This window comes from Pygocentrus nattereri, chromosome 7, assembly GCF_015220715.1.
Source record: "Pygocentrus nattereri isolate fPygNat1 chromosome 7, fPygNat1.pri, whole genome shotgun sequence".
In the NCBI taxonomy this organism is placed as follows: Eukaryota; Metazoa; Chordata; class Actinopteri; order Characiformes; family Serrasalmidae; genus Pygocentrus; species Pygocentrus nattereri.
The window spans coordinates 9,057,213-9,076,041 of NC_051217.1; the positions used below are offsets into that span (position 1 = coordinate 9,057,213).

General features: G+C 39.2%; 1 protein-coding gene across 9 annotated transcripts in view; it reads left to right on the plus strand.

The window, feature by feature from the left end:
* The first annotated feature begins 1,627 nt into the window (after positions 1-1,627).
* Positions 1,628-18,829, plus strand: part of pclob (piccolo presynaptic cytomatrix protein b) — a 107,395-nt gene continuing 90,193 nt past the window's right edge. For 8 of the 9 annotated variants that reach the window (XM_017724231.2, XM_017724357.2, XM_017724303.2 and 5 more), the window contains exons 1-3: positions 10,875-10,979; positions 13,866-14,678; positions 17,333-18,265. In XM_017724231.2, the coding sequence (XP_017579720.2) occupies positions 14,061-14,678; positions 17,333-18,265 (1,551 nt within the window). In that variant the 5' untranslated portion in view covers positions 10,875-10,979; positions 13,866-14,060. Of the gene's footprint in view, positions 1,775-10,874; positions 10,980-13,865; positions 14,679-17,332; positions 18,266-18,829 lie in introns of those variants that run through there. The other variant, XM_037540017.1, reaches the window with a different exon arrangement.

Sequence of the window (18,829 nt, forward strand, 5' to 3'; positions counted from 1 at the left end):
AGATGGATAGAAGCTACAGACAGATCAAATATTCATAGTTTCCCTAGGGGAAAATATTTTGTATATATTGTGTGTATGTGTATGTGTATCTAAATGTTGTAGATATATGCAGGCCACTGGATTCCCCAAAACTCTTCACATGATTTTTTTATGGATCTTGCTTCTCACTTTGTGCAGGAAAGGGCCTTCCCCAAACAGCTGACATAAAGTTGGAGGTATATAATTGTCTAAAATGTCTTTGTGTCCAGTTGCATTCACTGAAACTAAATGGCCTCATCCACACCCTGAGTCTAGTCCATTATCCCTCCTCCACCAGACTTTACAACTGCCATTGTGCATTCTCATAGGTAGCATTCTCCTGGCGCCCGTCAAAGTCAGATTTGGCCAGATAGTGAGGCGTGATTCTTCATTTCAGAGAACACATCCAGAGGCCAGTGAGTGATCGAACAGAGGACAGACAGTACATGCTTCAACACTTGGCAACCCTGCTCTGAGTTTGTATGGCTTACTGCTTTGTAGTTGAGCTGTTGTTGCCCTAGACACTTTCACTTCAGACTTAGAGTTGACTGAGGCCGACTTAGGCAGGACAGAAATTTGACAAATTGACTTGCGGCAAAGGTGGCATTCTCTGACAGTGCCACGTTTAAAATCAATGAGCTCTACAGTATTCAAATCATTCTGCTGCCAATGTTCATCTATTGAGATTGCAAGGCTATGTGCTTGATTAGTTAGGCTGAAACTTGGTGGGGTGTCCAATGTCCAATTTAAAAATGCATTTTTAAATAAGTTGACAAAAGCTTTATTCAAAGCAATTTTGGACCATTTGTTTTGGTATGTTCATCATAAGACCTTAACAATATTTAAACAGCAACTGGTGTTTTCAAATATATGGCAAAAAAAAAGAAAAAATGGAAAAACAAAAATGGAGATGCAAGGTTTTGTTCTGGAGTGATGTTATGCAAGTGGATTATCTTATACAGTATCTAATCTTCTCAGAAATATCTCCCATATGGAAATATATTCCATATGTAATATAGCCACCTTAGTGAAAGGGTTTTTTTTTTTTCCTCTGAAGGTCATTGTGTTTGTAATGGAGACTGATGTTGACCTTAGCCACTGTTATGGCCACCACTGACACTGATGGACGGCCATAAGCAACATTTCATAACAGTTCTCATTATAGAAGAGTGAACATTGCAAATACTGCTGTTTTTTGAAATAGGAATAGCAGCAGTCTTTGGGATTTGTGCTGCATAGACAGTAGTACTAGTAATAACCCTCCTCCCACGTCATGACCATCATAAAATGCTGCATCTCTTAAGTCCATAATCTCCTGCTGATTCCCTTCTATCCATCTCTCTCTATCTCTCATTCACAGCTGCCTGCCTCTCTTCTTTTCCTCGCTTACTACACATCACTACAGATTTCCTGACTGCCTTTGATTGGTCTGTGTGGGCAGGAGGAGATTAGGGGCGGTCCCTCATCAGCTGGAGGGCAAGAGCAGAGGAAGGGAGGGAGAAAGAAGGGGAGAGAGGCAGAGATGCTGTCTCTTTAAGAGTATTTTTAGGCTGGCAGTTAGCAGTGGTCAGTGGTGGGGAAAATAATCGTTAGTGGTGGCAGTGCAGTAGCAGCCTGTGAACATGGCTGAATAGGACTCATCCACATTAATGGAGATGTGGATTTAACAGCTTCACAGCACAGTATACACTCTCACACTGCATAGCCCGGTGATGTGTTTTTTTTCACCCTTTCGCTCTTTGGGGAATAAATAAAGGTAAGTGAGCATTATTCATATATAATATTTCCCTTTTTTTTTTACTGAAATTGGAGTCATGTAGTAAAAGTTTTTAATAGGAGTTTGAATATAAATGATAAAGTCCATCATTCCATCTGATTCATAGGTTCATAATTCAATATTCTGACAATATTTGAAGTGAATTTCTGTAACAATCATTTTGTTGCACACCTGGAGTGGGATGTTATTTAAGGCTGATTGGTTGCAAACTTTAGTGTTCATTCAATGTAAATGCGTTAGGTGGCATACTAGTAAAAATGCAATAGATTGCATAGTGTCACACTTTTGCAATATCACAATGTAATTATGCTACATCTTTATTATTTATATATTTATATATATATATATATATATATATATATATATAATGTGTGTATATACATACATACATACATACATAATTACATACATGTGTATATATATATACATATACATACATACATATATATATATATATATATATATATATATATATATATATATATATATATATATATATATATATATATATATATATATATATATATCGCTGCTGTTGGATCAAAACCTTGTATCTCCAAATTAGTAACTGTACAGGAGAAGGAAAAAACCTACTTTACTTTTAACGTAAGTCAATGGAACCAGACATCTTTCACGTTATTTTGGGACGTTTCTTTTGGTCTGTTTATTATGACATTTATGCACAATGTAAAAAACAATAGGCATTTTCCGATTTAGTCAAAAACTGAAAAATGACAAATTGGAGATACAAGGTTTTCTTCCAACAGCAGCGATACATATGTGTGTGTACACACTAGTCTATTTATTTTCTACAGCCTATGTGAACTATATACAGGTATTGTTTCTGGATGGATCGCAGGTCCAGGTTTTTTGTTTTGTTTTTTTACCTCAGGGCAGGTATTTAAATTTAATGAAACTGGCAAACAGCGTGTGATCAGGTTACTGGATAGATTACAACCTGACCCTCTGCTGTACTCTACACTCTTGAGCTGCATGTGTGTGTGTGCGTGCGCACTATGAGATGTATAAGCTCTTGTGCAGAGTGTGAATTGGACTATAACAAGGCAAATTTAGGAACACACTGGGATTCATAAGTATTCTGGGTGTATAAGTATTGGCTGAGAAGACTGTGAGCATGTGTGTATGTGCAGGCTAGTCCATCTGTTTTTGTATTTGTGTCTTGGAACATGGACAGATCTGAATGTGAGGGCTGAATGATATTAGGGGAGATAAACACATTGTGAAATTTTCTGCTTTTGCAATTATTATTATTATTATTATTATTATTATTTAGTGCAGTTAAGTACTTTCTAAATCCTCGCAACCATTAGGATATTGTTTCTAAATACTTCTAAATACTAATGAACTGTTTTCTAATTGGGCTAATTTTAACACTAGCAATGGAAACTGTGTATTCAGAGGAGGGAATTCAGGCAGTAGTTCAATATTAAATGTAATATATTTATATAATAAAATATATTTTTACTACTTTCTATTATTTCTACCATTAGACAAAATATATAAACACATGTTTTTTACCTCACATGTATGTAAAAATAATGTGCAGAAAAAAGTTTGATCATGTGAAATGTCAGATCATATGTGCCATTAAGTGTCATATGTCATATTATTCATGTGTTTACTTGTAAACATGTGACTTTTTGCAGTTTACATTTTGCATGTGAAATTCATGTGTTTTTTTTCTTTAAGGATGCTCACTGTGACTGTGACTATACTCATTATATTTAAAAATGTATTAGTCAGATCGGTTTTGAATATTTTTGAAGAAGGTTATTGGATTGCTGGATCATGCAAATGCCTTGATTCATCCAAAGGGCATTATGATTTCTCAGGGTGCTTACAGCACATAATAATTCATTCACTGACTGGTTAGATGGTCATTTGTGTAGTACACAAGTTCTGTGATGTCAGTATTGCAATGGCAATGTCACGATAATGGTTATGTATTGTGCTGTGCTAATGCACAGCATCCATTCGTGTATTCAAGTATGTTTGTGTGTCTGTGTGTGTTTTAGAGAGAGGAGAAGAGAAAGACACAGTGACCATAGAGAGTAGATGACAAATGTCTCGAGGTTTATGCATGCTTGATGAAACAGTGTGTCAAGGCCAGTGGAGCGGCAGAGCTTTCAGACAGGAGAGTACACATGGCCTTACATCCCCTCCAGCAAGTTTTATTGTTTTAAGTACCATACAAGTACAGTACAGTGCAGTTCTTACTTATATATGCTCACAGGAGCTTTGCAGCTATGCAGCTATAACAGCTTCAAATAATACGTTCAACGTGATATCTGGATAATTCAATGTAATATCGGGAGACCCAGCGATAGCAAAGTAAAAATAAGCAAATTATGTTCATAAAGAGTTTAATCTCAGAGTCTAAAAAGTAGCTGGGTGAGTCAGTTGAATCAATTCTGGGAGGCAAGCCACTGCCACTGTAGGCCGGCAACCACCTTACAACCTTACTACCTCCACTCCTCCTCTTCCTTTATAAACTCTGATGAGTGCTAACTGGTATAAATGAGTCAACCTGCATAGCTGAATCCTTTCTGGCATCTTCACTGACGTTCACCAGAAGTATATCTCAAACTTCTAAATGTCAAGAAAGTTACAAAATGTTATAATTAAGTAATGAAAAAATAGACATGTGGAGGTGCTGACTGGACTGTAAAACTGTGAAAAGGGTTATAGGCTAAATTATACAGGAGTGGAATGATATTTATCATTGTCATTTATCATTGTTGATAAATTACATCACATTACATTACAATATTCTTTTGTGAGCATATCATGGATTAGTTATGTGACAGGCATATATGAGTCCTCATATTCGGGCAACCATGTGGAAAATAATCAGGGAGTATTTTATTCCCTTTCCTTAGCTATATTGTCCTGTAATTTTCTGATGGTCCCTTACTCTGAAGAGCACACAAGAGAAAACAGAGTGATACCGTTCTACAACCCCAATTCCAATGAAGTTGGGACGTTGTGTAAAACATAAATAAAAACAGAATACGATGATTTGCAAATCCTTTCCAACCTATATTCAATTGAATACACTACAAAGACAAGATATTTAATGTTCAAACGGATAAACTTTATTGTTTTTTGCAAATATTCACTCATATTGAATTTGATGCCTACAATGCATACCAAAGAAGTTGGGACAGGGGCATGTTTACCAATGTGTTACATCGCCTTTCCTTTCAACAACACTCAATATGCGTTTGGGAACTGAGGACACTAATTGTTGAAGCTTTGTAGGTGGAATTCTTTCACATTCTTGCTTGATGTACAACATCAGTTGCTCAACAGTCCGGCATCTCCGTTGTCATATTTTGCGCTTTGATTTGAAATGTGGACTCGTCAGAGAGTCCACTTTGCGTCAGTCCATCTCAGATGAGCTCGGGCCCAGAGAAGCCGGTGGCGTTTCTGGGTGTTGTTGATATATGGCTTTCACTTTGCATGGCAGAATTTTAACTTGCACTTGTAGATGGAGCGACGAACTGTGTTCACTGATAGTGGTTTTCTGAAGTGTTCCTGAGCCCATGTGATAATATCCACTACAGAATGATGTCGGTTTTTAATGCAGTGCCGCCTGAGGGATCAAAGGTCACGGCCATTCAGTGTTTGCAAATCATCGTATTTGCAAAGTATTTGCAAATCATCGTATTCTGTTTTTAAGTTTTACACAATGTGCCAACTTCATTGGAATTGAGGTTGTAGTTGAGTCTTAATATTTGTCAGATAAAAGAACACAAAGCGCAGTTCAATAAATGTTGGAGTTGTAGTATGTTATCATTTTCAATTTGACCATGAAACTGTAATTAATCTAGTACAAAAGAAAGGAATTGCAGATGGCAGACAATTTTACTATCTCTGAGACTGTGGCCTCTTAGCTTTTAAATGCCACTGATTCTAGCAGTATCACTACTTCCAGTAACGTTGGCAACAGAGGACAGGTTCAGCAGTCTGGACAGTGCTTGCGTGAGACCTATTAACAATTGTAATGTGGAAAACACCAGTTTCCCTCAAAACAACATGCAATCTAACTTTATGAAAACTTGCAGAGGAGCATGGACATTAACATGCCACTGTTATTCTTAAAGGAGATCAGTGAAAAAACTGGAAATTACGTTTGCATGATGTTTAAGTGAAAGAATAATAAATATAATCTGATGAAGCTTATTTTGTCCATGTACATACAGTTGTATACAAAAATACAAAAGTTTGGGCACTCCTGTTCAAATGACATGTTTGGTTGATTTTCTGAGTGAAAATAAGTTAACATTATCCTCTATTAGTTTTAATGCACAATTACTGAATTTGACATATTACACTGTTAGAAATAAAGGTACCATCCAGGTACATGATTTGTTCCTCAAGGTACAAACAGTGTAAATGTTCCCTCAAAGGTACAACAGTGGTTTAAGTTCCAATTGTGTACCTTAAATAAATATTTCCCAGTGGAAAAGTTGACATTTGTATATTTTCTAAACTAATTTTTGAAAACAGAACCATTTAATTAAAAGCCTGGCGATGAGACGGGGTGTGTCGAGTCAATACATCTTAGAAAATATAATTTCAGTGGATTATGGTACAGTTATGCTCCATGACCCTGAGGGTACCACCACAGTGACAGGAAGGGTACTGCCCCAGTGAGAGTGAGAGTGTAGGAAAAAATAAAAAAAATGTGGCCTATACAAAAGTTATAGAATATTTTATAGCCTGTTTATTTTTCTTAATCTGACCCCTAACCTTAACTTCAGTAGGCAAAATAAATGTTTTTGCCCTTTCAATTTTAATACCTGTTCTTGTAGAAAACAATTTATAAGAACCATTTCTTTTGGGTTAGTCTGATTTGTCTCTGGTCTGTATAAAAACAAAAACAAACATACACACACACACACACAGGCAAAGGGAGAGTGATTCCAGCTTCCTCCTGTTCACACAACCCCACGCGTGACGCAACAAATGACCATCATCGCCCACAGCCTCTCCCAGCACATGACACACATGCCAAGTAGGAGTGGGGAGTGTGGGGGCTTCATATCCTGCACGACTCACGGCCTCCTCACACACTCACACTCACTCACGAGTAGTGTCGCAAAAGCACGTCTCTCCCTTTTACTCACGCTCTCTCTTTTAATGGCTTTCAGCATCCCTGCTCACTCGTAGCCTTACGATAGAGAGCAGCCTCCCTGTTCACATTCAAATGCTACTGCACCAAGAGCAGGCAATGCCTTCAGCATGGCTGCTGCTTTGCCATTACACTGAGAGATGAAACTGAGCTATTCATGTATATATTTGTGTGTATATAAATACGAGTACACACCAGCAAATGCAGGATTTTCACTACACAACCATAATCTGAGGGGATAGAGCACTCTCTCACAGCTTATGTAAGTTATGGCATATATTACATCATGAGATTTATATTCGTTAAGTTAGGTCCAAATGGCTTTTCTGTAGCTGTGGCTATTTTAAATGTATTTTAAAAAGGGCATACAAAAAAATTACATTAGTTAAAAATGAAATAGCTCCAAAGTGGTTTCTTTAGAGTACTGTCATTGAAGAACCATATTTGATTCCCTAAAGAACAATTCTTTAATAATCATTGGTAATAAATGTACTACATAAGTGTGAAAAGTTCAATGTTAAAGAATTTTAAATCAATAAGTATCATAATAACAAGAAAGTACAGAGGATCAGAATACAGCAGTAGCATACAGAGAATAGACATGGTTGCTACATACACTTATAGTACTGTGCAAACATTATACACTAACCTTTGTTTATTCAGTTTCCAGTCAAAACAGTTCAGTACAAAATAATCATTTTTCAGCATTAGGAAAAAACAAACATTTTAACAGAAAATTACACAGAAGCCACAATAACACACACAATATCAATATTTTTACTATTTAGTGTGTCATTCATTCATTAATTTGCACTTATTATTGTTTGTCACAGCTTCTATTCTTATTAAATGAAACTTTCCGTTTTTCAAAGAAATGCTGCATTTTCTGTTTCTCACAATCCAAGTAATACCAAACACACTCAGTGATGAGGTCTTGGTTCTGGGGGTGATTCTGAGATCACCAGCAGCTGCTTTTTGGGGTTTGTAAGTCTTCTCCTTCTTAGTAGCAGCTTCTTGACAGCTACAATTCCTTTCAGACTCATAGTGCTGAGCTGTCTTCTCACAGCAGAAGGATGGGCAGAAACACCTGTGGATTTTTTCAGATCTGAAGCAAGAGTAGAGCTTGATTTTCTCCTCTCTCTCTCTCAAAGATGAAAGCTTTAAGTGTTGTTTATCTAATGGTAACAGTTGAGCCCACTGGGTCTGGCGCAGTTGTTGAGTCCCATTTTGTTTACAATGTTTAATTTTTTTTGGTGTTCCAAACTCCAGGTAATTCCCAAAGTTGCTTTGTTGTTATTGTGTTTTTTAAAGAAACATTTTCTATTGACTTTCTCCTTCCTTCTGCAATAGACATGGTTATTACATACACTTATAGTACTGTGCCCCCCTTCATTTATTTAATTTCCAGTAAAAACAATTAAGAACACCTCTATGAACCCTGAAAAATTAATAACTGGAAATGAAAAAAATGAAAGATGGTCTCTGACTTTTGCACAGTACTGTATACAATACAGTATAGCCTTGCATCTGCTATAAAGTGTTGGCCAAAGCTTCTTTCAATTTGACAAGATTGAATGTGTGCTGGAAAGGAATACAGTAATGGTCTGATTTGTGCCCCCAGAGGGATGCTACTTATGCAGACTGTAGCACACTTGCCAGACTGTTTGGACTGTTCTCGTTTTCGCACTGCAGGGCGACAGGCTCAAGCTCAGAGATCTCTGAATGTTTACTTTGATCTAATAGGCCTTTTAGGAGAAAAACTCATCTGGGCTGTGAGCCGACAGCCAAGAGCCACAAGCCAGGCACTCACCATCCAGTCCTCTTAGCTAGCATGCATCCACCAGTTGTCCACTGGGACTTTGAGAGCTCTAAAAACATCCTTAGGGACAAAGAAACATGAATACGTCCATAGGTGGTGTTTGATCCTGGCCTTTCCATGCCCTGTCATAATTTTTGATCAAATGGATGAGAGATAAAAGACGAGTGCTGTCAGCCTCCTTAGGATTTTTCACAGATTAACAGGCCGCTTGAGGCCACTCAGGTTGGAGAAATGAAAATTATTCAAGACTGCAGCCAGTTTTGCTCTTTTCATTGAACGTTGCACATGACTGCAATAACCGCGCCTTTCTAATATCTAACTGAACGATTAACTGGAAGAGTTTTATTCCAAAACACATTATAGACCACTTTCAAGCATTTTCAGTTCTTTTGTGATATTCGTTGTTGGGTGTGGGCTTCACATATGCAAGAAACATCAATGGTATATTACAATTAATACCACCTTTATTAGAGAAATAAATGTGCTTTTCTTTATACGTTTGCTTTTAATAACAGTACTTTGACATGGACTAGTGGTTTGCTTGAGCTTCTGAAGAGAGATGTTTGAAGAACTACAGAACATTCTAAAAAACAAAGGTGCGTTTGGCTCCATCATTGGGAAACTGGAAGATCCAATGCAGCCAATGCCACATATCTGTGGCCAGAAGATGAAAAGAGCATATTTGGCCTCACTTTCTCTGTGTGGCTAGGATTGCCCTCCCTCTCCTGCCACCAGTGGGATGCTGGCCAGTGCTTCTGTCTGTTATCTGACATAAAATAAAGAGTTAGCATTCTCCTTCAAGCATGATGAGGTGGTCAATGACACTACATTACCAGCGGTTCAAAAAGTTGTGGCGGCTTCACGTGTAGAGCATGCTAGTCCTCACCCTCCCAGCCTAGTAGCAATGCAATAGGAGACTTAACTAGTGGGTGGAATTTAGCCACAATTAAACTGGGGGAGAAAAACTGGGTAAAAAGGTGCTAAATGGAACCGAAAAGGGTTTGTTAAAACAATGCCATGGAAGAACTTTTCTAGAACTATACATTCAAACTAATAACTCAAAGGAACAATGAGAACATTTCTTTTCAAGACTGTGCTCAAGTTCAGCTTACTGTGTGTACAGTGTTTACCCTGTGTGTGTGTGTGTGGGTGGGTGTGTGTGTGTTCTTCATAATGACTATTCTCTATCAATGGAGAGGAACTCACCACACAGCCTGTACAGCCTGTAGGGGAGGCAGGATGTTGTTTGGAAGTGCTAAGATAATCTCAAAAGGCACAGCATAGTTCATGGCTTTTTATATATTGACCACTAGCTGAAGAAAGGCTCTCATTAAATTTTTCAGGAACGTATCTGACTAACACTAGGCAAGATCATTCAAGCGTGAGGAAGCATGGCACCCTCCACTGGAAAAATGACTGGTGTTGCCTTCTCATACTATGTGTGCGAGAGGAGGAGAGAACTGATTTGTCATGCATCATTAACGTTCACTATAATCCTCAAGGTGAATTGGCTGAGGCCGTTCCCACTAGCTCGGGCTTAAAACTTGGAGCAGGTGACCTTGGCAGAGGAAATGAAGGAACAAATAAATCAGTCAATCAACATGAAGGATGCATCAAACGCTCAGCATCAAATCGCATAAAACGCTTTTACGGAATACGGAACACTTCTATTCGTAGTGTTATCTGAGCATACCAGACTTGGACGCCAAAAAGGCATCAACGTAAAATGCAATAAATTAAAACGACTGATTCCTAAGTCTTTCCCGAGCAGTATAGCGTTTAATTTACTCTGCTGATTATGAACAGATTAGCGTACAAAAGACGAATCGTTTAGCCCCTTTAACTTCAGTTTTCCTGGGGTGATGTGCTGATCACCTGTCATGTGTCGGAGCATGCGCGGTAGCGAGAGAATCCGAGACGCGGCACGTTTTCTGGCGTTATTTTCTTTTTCACACCCGCATTCCGGAAAGACCCGCCCTACTGCGCTACGATTGGCTGGTTCTTACTTACAGACGTTAGTGAATAGCCAATTCTGGTGGAGGAGGCCGGCTACTACTAGCCAATCACGGCTCAGCAGGCGGGGCCTGTCGGAATACAGGTGGGGGGGAAATAACACAGCTTTTTCCGTAACCTCCATCCACTACGGACCTCAGACCAACCAACACCAGAACACTCCAAATGGGCAAGTAACTAGGGATACCCATGAGGTAAGCGACTGATTTCTGTGGAAATATAGCCGAGTTTCTAGCATTTCACACCATATTTGCTGGTAGCGTTACCGGAAAAGATGCTGTGCTTGAGGAACGGGGAAGCAGTAGGGATTTCAGACTGTCAGAATTGGATACGCTGCCCGTGTCGGTTAGCTTGCGGCTGTTGAGGGAAAGAGCTACAGGAAGCAGCCCGCCACAGTTAGTCTTCTATAAATGGTCAAGGGCAAAGGCACAACCACCAGGGTGAAGGAAACCTCAAATCTCAACGGCACAGTGATAGCGTAAGCCATATTTCCATCTCTCTTGTTCACTCTCTTGTAGCCAGCTCCCCAAGGAATTCCATCCATATTAATCGAAGTAGGCAGGTCGTGACTGTAGCCTATCGCGTGTCCAATACCGAGTTCATATATCATAGCCTACAAGCAGGTTAATGTAGCCTTTGGATTTATAAGTTCAGTAGTACCCCATAAACAACTCGTTTAGTCGTTCCTAATGGTGAAAACGACGCCGCACTTATTCAGCCGAGACTTTGTCTTTAACGTGAGTTTGACTCGTTTGTGCTCGTACCTGCCTCGCACTGTGTGGAGCATCCTAATTAACGCTGTGCACATGCATCTGTGGAGGGTTTCCTACCCGGATGTTCCCAAGGAAGGTCGACACGAAGTGTTTTAGATCGAATGTGTTTCTCTGCAGAGCCATTTTTTTCCTCTTCTGTCTGTTTCTGAGGTTTTAAACAAACAATTTGAAAGAGAACCGCACGGTTTGGTAGAACACGGTATAGTCACAAAACTCATTTTTTTAACAAAGCACTCTGGAGACACAGCTACGGCAAACAACGTGAGGTTAGGGCTGTGTGTATATTATATGTCTTAAAATATAATACGTTATGGTAACATGCGTGAAAGAAACCGTGTAACATTTCGTGCTGTGTCTGGCATGGAGGTGTGAAATGTGCTAAATTCGGGGAAAAAAGACGTTTTCACCGTAATATCTGTGGCGTTTCATAGTAAGGACTGTGAATGACGCTGCATTCACTGCACGCCAGGTCCGGTTGTAGGTTGTCCGTTTTATATTTCACGCTGAAAAGAAGACGTCTGAATACGTTTCTGGCATGAGAAATGGAGAGACGTGTTCAATGGACCTGGTGTGGACCGCTGTCCAAGGTGCTGAAGGAAAACGTCGAAGCGCTCAGTGTATTAAATGGAGAGGCAGCCATCCTCTACACAGATATTAGCCTCTAAGTCAGAAGGTGCTACTGCCTGTTAAAGATCTGCCTTGTGTGGCGTTATATACGATGTTGGGCATATTTGTCATGTTTGTTTCTCATCCATGTTAATCGAAGCAGGCTTATCTACAAACATGTTTTGTAAGTACCTCACATACTTGTTTTGTGAGGTGCTACAATGCAAATGTAAATAGTAAAATGTTATAGTTTCTTCATGATTAATAAGTTCTGATTATATGATTAATCATCAGTAGTCACTGCGTACATCTGCATATCACATTTCATATCTAGTCTTAAAAAAAATTCCATTATTATTATTATTATTATTAATAGTAGCAATGATAGTAGTGCTGTTAATAATATTATTGTTGTTGTTAGTTATTGTTGTGATTATTGGCATAAATCTATCTTTGTGAAAAGCTATTAAAGGTATCACCATGCATCAACACACTTGCATTAATGTCTTGGTTAGAAGAGCATGATTGGTTCTTGACTTCTTGGTGCTCTCCAGTCATTTGATTTATTTGTTCAATTCCATCAGCAGCACACCTGATTTAAGGTAATAAAAGCTTGATAAGTTGAAGCAGATATTGGATAATGACTGTTATAACTGGACTTCCTCATAGCTTAACCATTTGGAAATGGTTAGCTAAGACACTGACAGACAGACAGGCAGACAGACAGACTCAGTATATATTTGTTTATTTGTATTTATTATTTGGACAACGATTAGCCTACTGCCCAGATAAAGTGTTTTCATACATCTTAGCATATCGCTGCTGTGAGAACAAAACCTTGCCTGTCCAAAATTGTAAGTTTACAAGAGAAGGAAAAAACACCCTTTATATGTAGGTCAATGGAACCAGACATCTTTCCAAGTCATTTCGGGCCACTTCTTTTGGTCGGTTCATCATGAAATGTAAAGGGCAGCAGGTATTTTCAAATTATGATAAAAGCTGAAAAATGACAAAAATGGACATACAAGGATTTGTTCCAACAGCAACAATATATGTTTATAAATGTATGATTGTACATATATGCCACATTGTCAATATAAAAATTGGTTTAATGTCACAAAGTGCTGCCCTAGGTATTTTGAGGAAAACTGCATGTGTCAATTTGGAAGAGAGCATACTTTTATATCACTTTAAACTTTTCTATCACTATAAACACTTGCTTTTTTATTAATTTAGAAAGCTATCATTTGTAGCTTTCTCACAGACATGCATCATTTATGTTACAAGGAGCCGCATGTGGTGGCTCAGTGGTGAATATGTACAATGTGGTTTAAAAAGAAATAAAGTAAGAAAATAGCGTTGGCCTTTACCTTTGCTGTGCTCATAGCTTTTGTTCACAAAAGTACATCATAAAAGATCCAAAGAGATTTTAATAATGGGACATAATTGTAGGCTTGTAATTTTGTACTAGGGCAGGAACTACAATTCCTTTTAAACAGATGGTTTTCAAAGTATTAGAATTTAGTGTCTAGAATTTCACTGGCTTTTCCATTTAGTTTGAAATGATCAGCCTTTGGGGAAAACTGGCGGTGATTGAATAGTTTAAAGTGGTCTAACAAGTATCTCTCTCTCTCTCTCTCTCTCTCTCTCTCTCTCTCCTACTCCCCCTTTCCTCTCTTTCCTCTTTATCTCTCTCCCAAGGGATGTAGTGGCAGATGAGAGAGATACATAAAATTGGAGAGATACCCTCCCCTGGACTCCAAGAAAACTGGAGCAGTTACTGTATTGATGCCCTCACTGCACCACCTACTGGCAGCTAGGGCCCCCCAGCAGTGAGCCCCACCATTCCAACCCCAACCCTCCCCTTTAACCAGCTCCTAGAACCCTCCAGACACCATGTTCTCTTCCAACTTCTTGAGTGGGGGGAACCCCCTTAGTGCCATGTCATCTGCAGTAAACAAGTTAAGTCTGTTTGGAGATGAGCCTGAGGAAAAGCAGCAGCAGCAGGGTTCTCCAAAGCACAAAGGTGCTGAACAGCAGGGGAACGGACAGCCTGCTTCACAAGGAACGCCAAAGCAAAGTAGGCAGCAGCCACAAGGAGTGGGTTCTGGTGATCCTCAGCAGCAAGGAATGAACAAGGGTGGACCCCAGCAGGCTACAGCTGGTAGGGGTGGCCCTCAGAAACAAGGAGCTGGGAGGGGAGGACCTCAGCAACAAGGAGCAGGCAGGGGAGGACCTCAGCAACAAGGAGTAGGCAGGGGAGGACATCAGCAACAGGGAGTGGGCAGAGGAGGATCTCCACAGCCTGGAAAAGGAAGGGGTGGACCTCAAGGACCTGCAGTCCACCAAGCAGAAAGACCTGCTGGCTCAGAAATGGGGGCAAAATCCTTCTGCCCGATCTGCAAAACCACAGAACTCAATTTAAAATCCAAGGAACCACCCAACCACAACACCTGCACACAGTGTAAATCAGCCGTCTGCAGCATGTGTGGGTTCAGTCCTCCAGATGCTGATGTAAGTAATCCATATTTTTTACTCATTTGTCAGCAAATTACATTTTTCGCTCTGTGTGCAGTGGTGCATTAATGTACACATGCATTAATGGGATACATGCAGCCATGCACATACAGCTTTATCTACACCTAGTATTTAACTCTAACTAATTGTTGAAGTGGCCTACAGCTTACACCCAGGATCTCTAAATTGTCTGTAAATCAATCTGTGCCTGGTCACAAATCTGTAAACAATTCTGTCTCTCTGTAAAACTGTGCCACAGCTGCTCAGAAAAATAAAATGGCTGCATGGCAGTGGAGCTTTTCCATGTGCATGTAGAGACATGCTGCATCTGTATAATTGTTCATTCTGATTCACACGCAAATCTTATTAAGTCTACAGTGGAGATGAATCCGATCGCAAGACTGATGAGCCCTTATTCACAATGTTAATTTAAAAAATAACAGAAGATTTTTGGAGAATGAAAAAGCATTTCTTGAATTGAAGACCTATTATTCAACTATTAATATTGAGACTTATTATTCAGTAACACGGTTATATAGTACAGTGCAAAAGTCAGAGACCACCCTACATTTATTTAATTCCCAGTTAAAATATCTAAGTTATTAATTATTCTGTATCAGGAAAACAGAGAAAGGGAAAAGAGGAAAAAATATATTTAGTGGAAAATGGCACAGAAGCCACAGCAACTACATCTAATTTCAGTTTTCTTAGTATTTTGTGTTTCCACCTCTTATTACAGATTCCATTCTTTCTGGGGGCTTGCATTAAGTTTTTCAAAGTAATCCACAGGAATGTTTTTCCACACATCCATCATTCAGTCTTAGACATTGGTTGCATTTTATGCTTCTGACTATCCAGGTAACTCCAAACACATTCACTGTTGAGGCCTGGACTCGGGGGTGGTCAGTCCATTGTTCTGAGAAAATCAGCAGCTTTTTTATCTAGTTCCTTTTCTCAGTAATGGTGTCTTGACAGATACACACCCTTCCAGCCCCATAGTGTTAAGTTGTCTTCTCACAGTGGAAGGATGGACAGAAACATTTGCAGATATTTTCAGATCTGAGGCAAAAAAGGAGTTTGATTTTCTCTCAAAGATCAAGTTTTAAGGACTATTTATCTGATGGTAAGAGCTTTGGTGGTCTGCCAGGTCTTGCCTGGTTATTAGGAGTTCCATGTTCTCTATATTGTGTAATGTTTCAGTTTTGGAAACTCCTGTTTTTTCACATATTTTCCTAGACCGTTCCTCTGCCTTAGACAAATGGATTATCTCATATCCGGTCTCCCCAGAAATACTTCCTGAAAAGTGAAAAACTGACACTTTATGGTCATTTTGACTGCGAAGTAAATAAATGTTGGGTGACTTTTGCACAGTACTGTAAAATAAATGCATCACAATTACTATAAAACTAAAATGTACACTGCGGTAATGTGAGTCAAGATATAAAATATGGGCTCACATACAAACCCTTGCAATTTATCACAGAGAAGCTTAGGTTATTTCAACACCTCCCTGTTGCAAAATGCTGTTCTCTTCTGTAGCTTTACTGGAACTGAATTTATATTGTATTATATACAATGGATGTTAGTAAAACTTTACATTTAACCTTTGGCAATACTGATTCTCACTGTTTCTCAAATTTGGCCAAATTTGGTTTGTGGATCCTAACAACACTTTTCACTGCCAAAAATGTATATATGCAATATGTATTTGTGCCTTCTTACCATATTTTTTTCAGCAACATGCTAATATTTATAGGTTATTTCTATATGACATATTTCATTCTGAATTCAGTATACATACTGTTGTGTAGTACTTAGTAAGTATAAGTCAAAATTACCATCTACTCATGCAACTTTGGGGGAAAAAAGCCCATTCAGCATTGCTGACTCTGATCAATGATTATAGAAAAAAATCGTATAGAGCCTACTGAGACAGAAATGCTGAGCCTTCAGAAGCACCCAGTGTGGTGATTCTCTTCAGAGAGATGGGAGACTGTGATTAGCATTTATTGAAACCAATGGAAGTACTGCATACTAGTAGCACAAGAAAATCAGTTTGTTCTTGGTGAACCCCACATTCAGGCAGGGGTAGGGAATTCTGGTCATGGACAGCTGGATTTAGTTTGACAGATGTTCTTGTTTGATCAAAACTCATCAGTTAAATGCCAGGTTTACTTGCTGCACAAACTGTGTCGGACTCCAGCCCTCAGTTCCCCAGCCTGAGATTGTGGAGACACAAAGTTTTAAAAACACACTCACCAGTCTAGACAACGACTTTATGGAAAATGAACTGTAAAATAGCCTATTCTGAACAAAGACAACACATCTACATATAGCCACTGATTCAGCCTAAAGAAGTTTGGTTCCACCCATTAATTTTGAAATTATAAAGAAAGTTTCAGGGGCTGATTTTTAAATGAAGCACAATACGGTCCCCTTAAACTGAGAAGGACATCAGTACAAATGTGAAATCGATTTTAAAAGTAAGAACAGGACTTAGATGTAATTCCAACAAATATATTCTAATTTAAACAAACAAAACTAAAAAAAAAAAGGTCTCAGAATTGTGGTGATGAAATCTAGATATCTGAACTTATGTCATATTTTGTGTGTTGTGAATTTCGGTGTCATCTATGCATTACTTCTTGCAGGCCAAGGAGTGGCTTTGCCTCAATTGCCAGATGCAGAGGGCACTTGGAGGTGCAGAACCACCTGGACCCCGCATGATGAAACCACCGTCTCAGCCCGGCAAAGCACCCTCACCATCCCAGCCCCCTGGCAAGCAAAGTGCTTCTCTAGCACAAAAGAAGGATGCTACACAAAACAAAGTGTTACCTCAACCTGCCAATCAGCAAAATAAACCTTCAGAGGGCCAGAAAGCACCAGAACAGTTCAGCTCATCCGCAGCAAAACAAGCCAGCGCTACTGCAACTCCACCTTCCCAACAAAAGCCATCACAGCAGCAGACAGCAAAAGGTGGCCCCTCCCTTGGCAAGTCTGAACCACCACCAAAGGCTGAACCTCCTGAGGAGCAGTCTGGTTTCTTTGGTTTTGGTTTTGGTGGTGTTCGATCTCGATCACCATCTCCTCAGCCTGCTGTCTCTGCTGTTTCTGGGAAGGTTTTAGGTTTTGGCTCCTCATTTCTCAGCTCAGCATCTAATCTGATCTCATCAGCTGTTCAGGACGAGCCTTCTACAACACCTCCAACTTCTCGTAAAGGCTCAGCTGTTTCGCAAACCTCTGCTAAGGCTATCCCCACACCTCCTGCATCACGCAAAGGATCAGAACCTTCTAAGGACTCTCCCAAGCCTCCTGCAACCTACAAACAGGAAGAGATGAAACCAGAGCAAAAGAAACCTGAAGAACCTCAGCCAACCAAAGCAACTGTAGCCCAAACAAAGAATCAACCAACTTCTACTCAGCCTTCAAACCTAAATCCAGTGAGCCCAAAACCCATTCCCAAAGCCTGCCCGATCTGCAAAGTGGACCTCAAGAAAGATCCTCCGAACTACAGTGCCTGCACTGAGTGCAAAAGCACTGTGTGTAATCAGTGTGGTTTTAACCCAACGCCTCATCAGTCAGAGGTAAGTGAAACAGACAAACTGCATTTTGTATCTGTAAGTTCACATTACCGTTTCTACTGAGAGTTATGGAGCAGGTCTGTTAAGAGAAACTGTAGAGGTTATATTCTTTATAAGCATCTTGGTAATGATTTAAATGTAGGATGAATTTTCATTTTGTTTGACATGCAGGCAGTGTTTTAAAGGCTGACTATAAATGGCTGTTAGAGAGATAAAATGTGCCTTGATTCTAAATGACTGCTGTCTATTCTTTGCATACACGTGTAGGTATGAACACTTTCAGTTGTCACACTGCAGTTCATCTCCATCCATGATACTGGTCATAATACTGCCAATATATAAATGAAGTTGTGGAACGTTAAGAATATTTCACTCAGAGTTTTATGCTCTTGGGCTATACTTATACTATAATACCTAATTACCATTCTCTAGAAAGTTTATCTGATGTATATATATATATATATATATATATATATATATATATATATATATATATATATTATATATTTGGTTAGTTAGCTAGCAATATCTAGTGTCTCGCATCTTGACATGAAAATGCCTAATTCT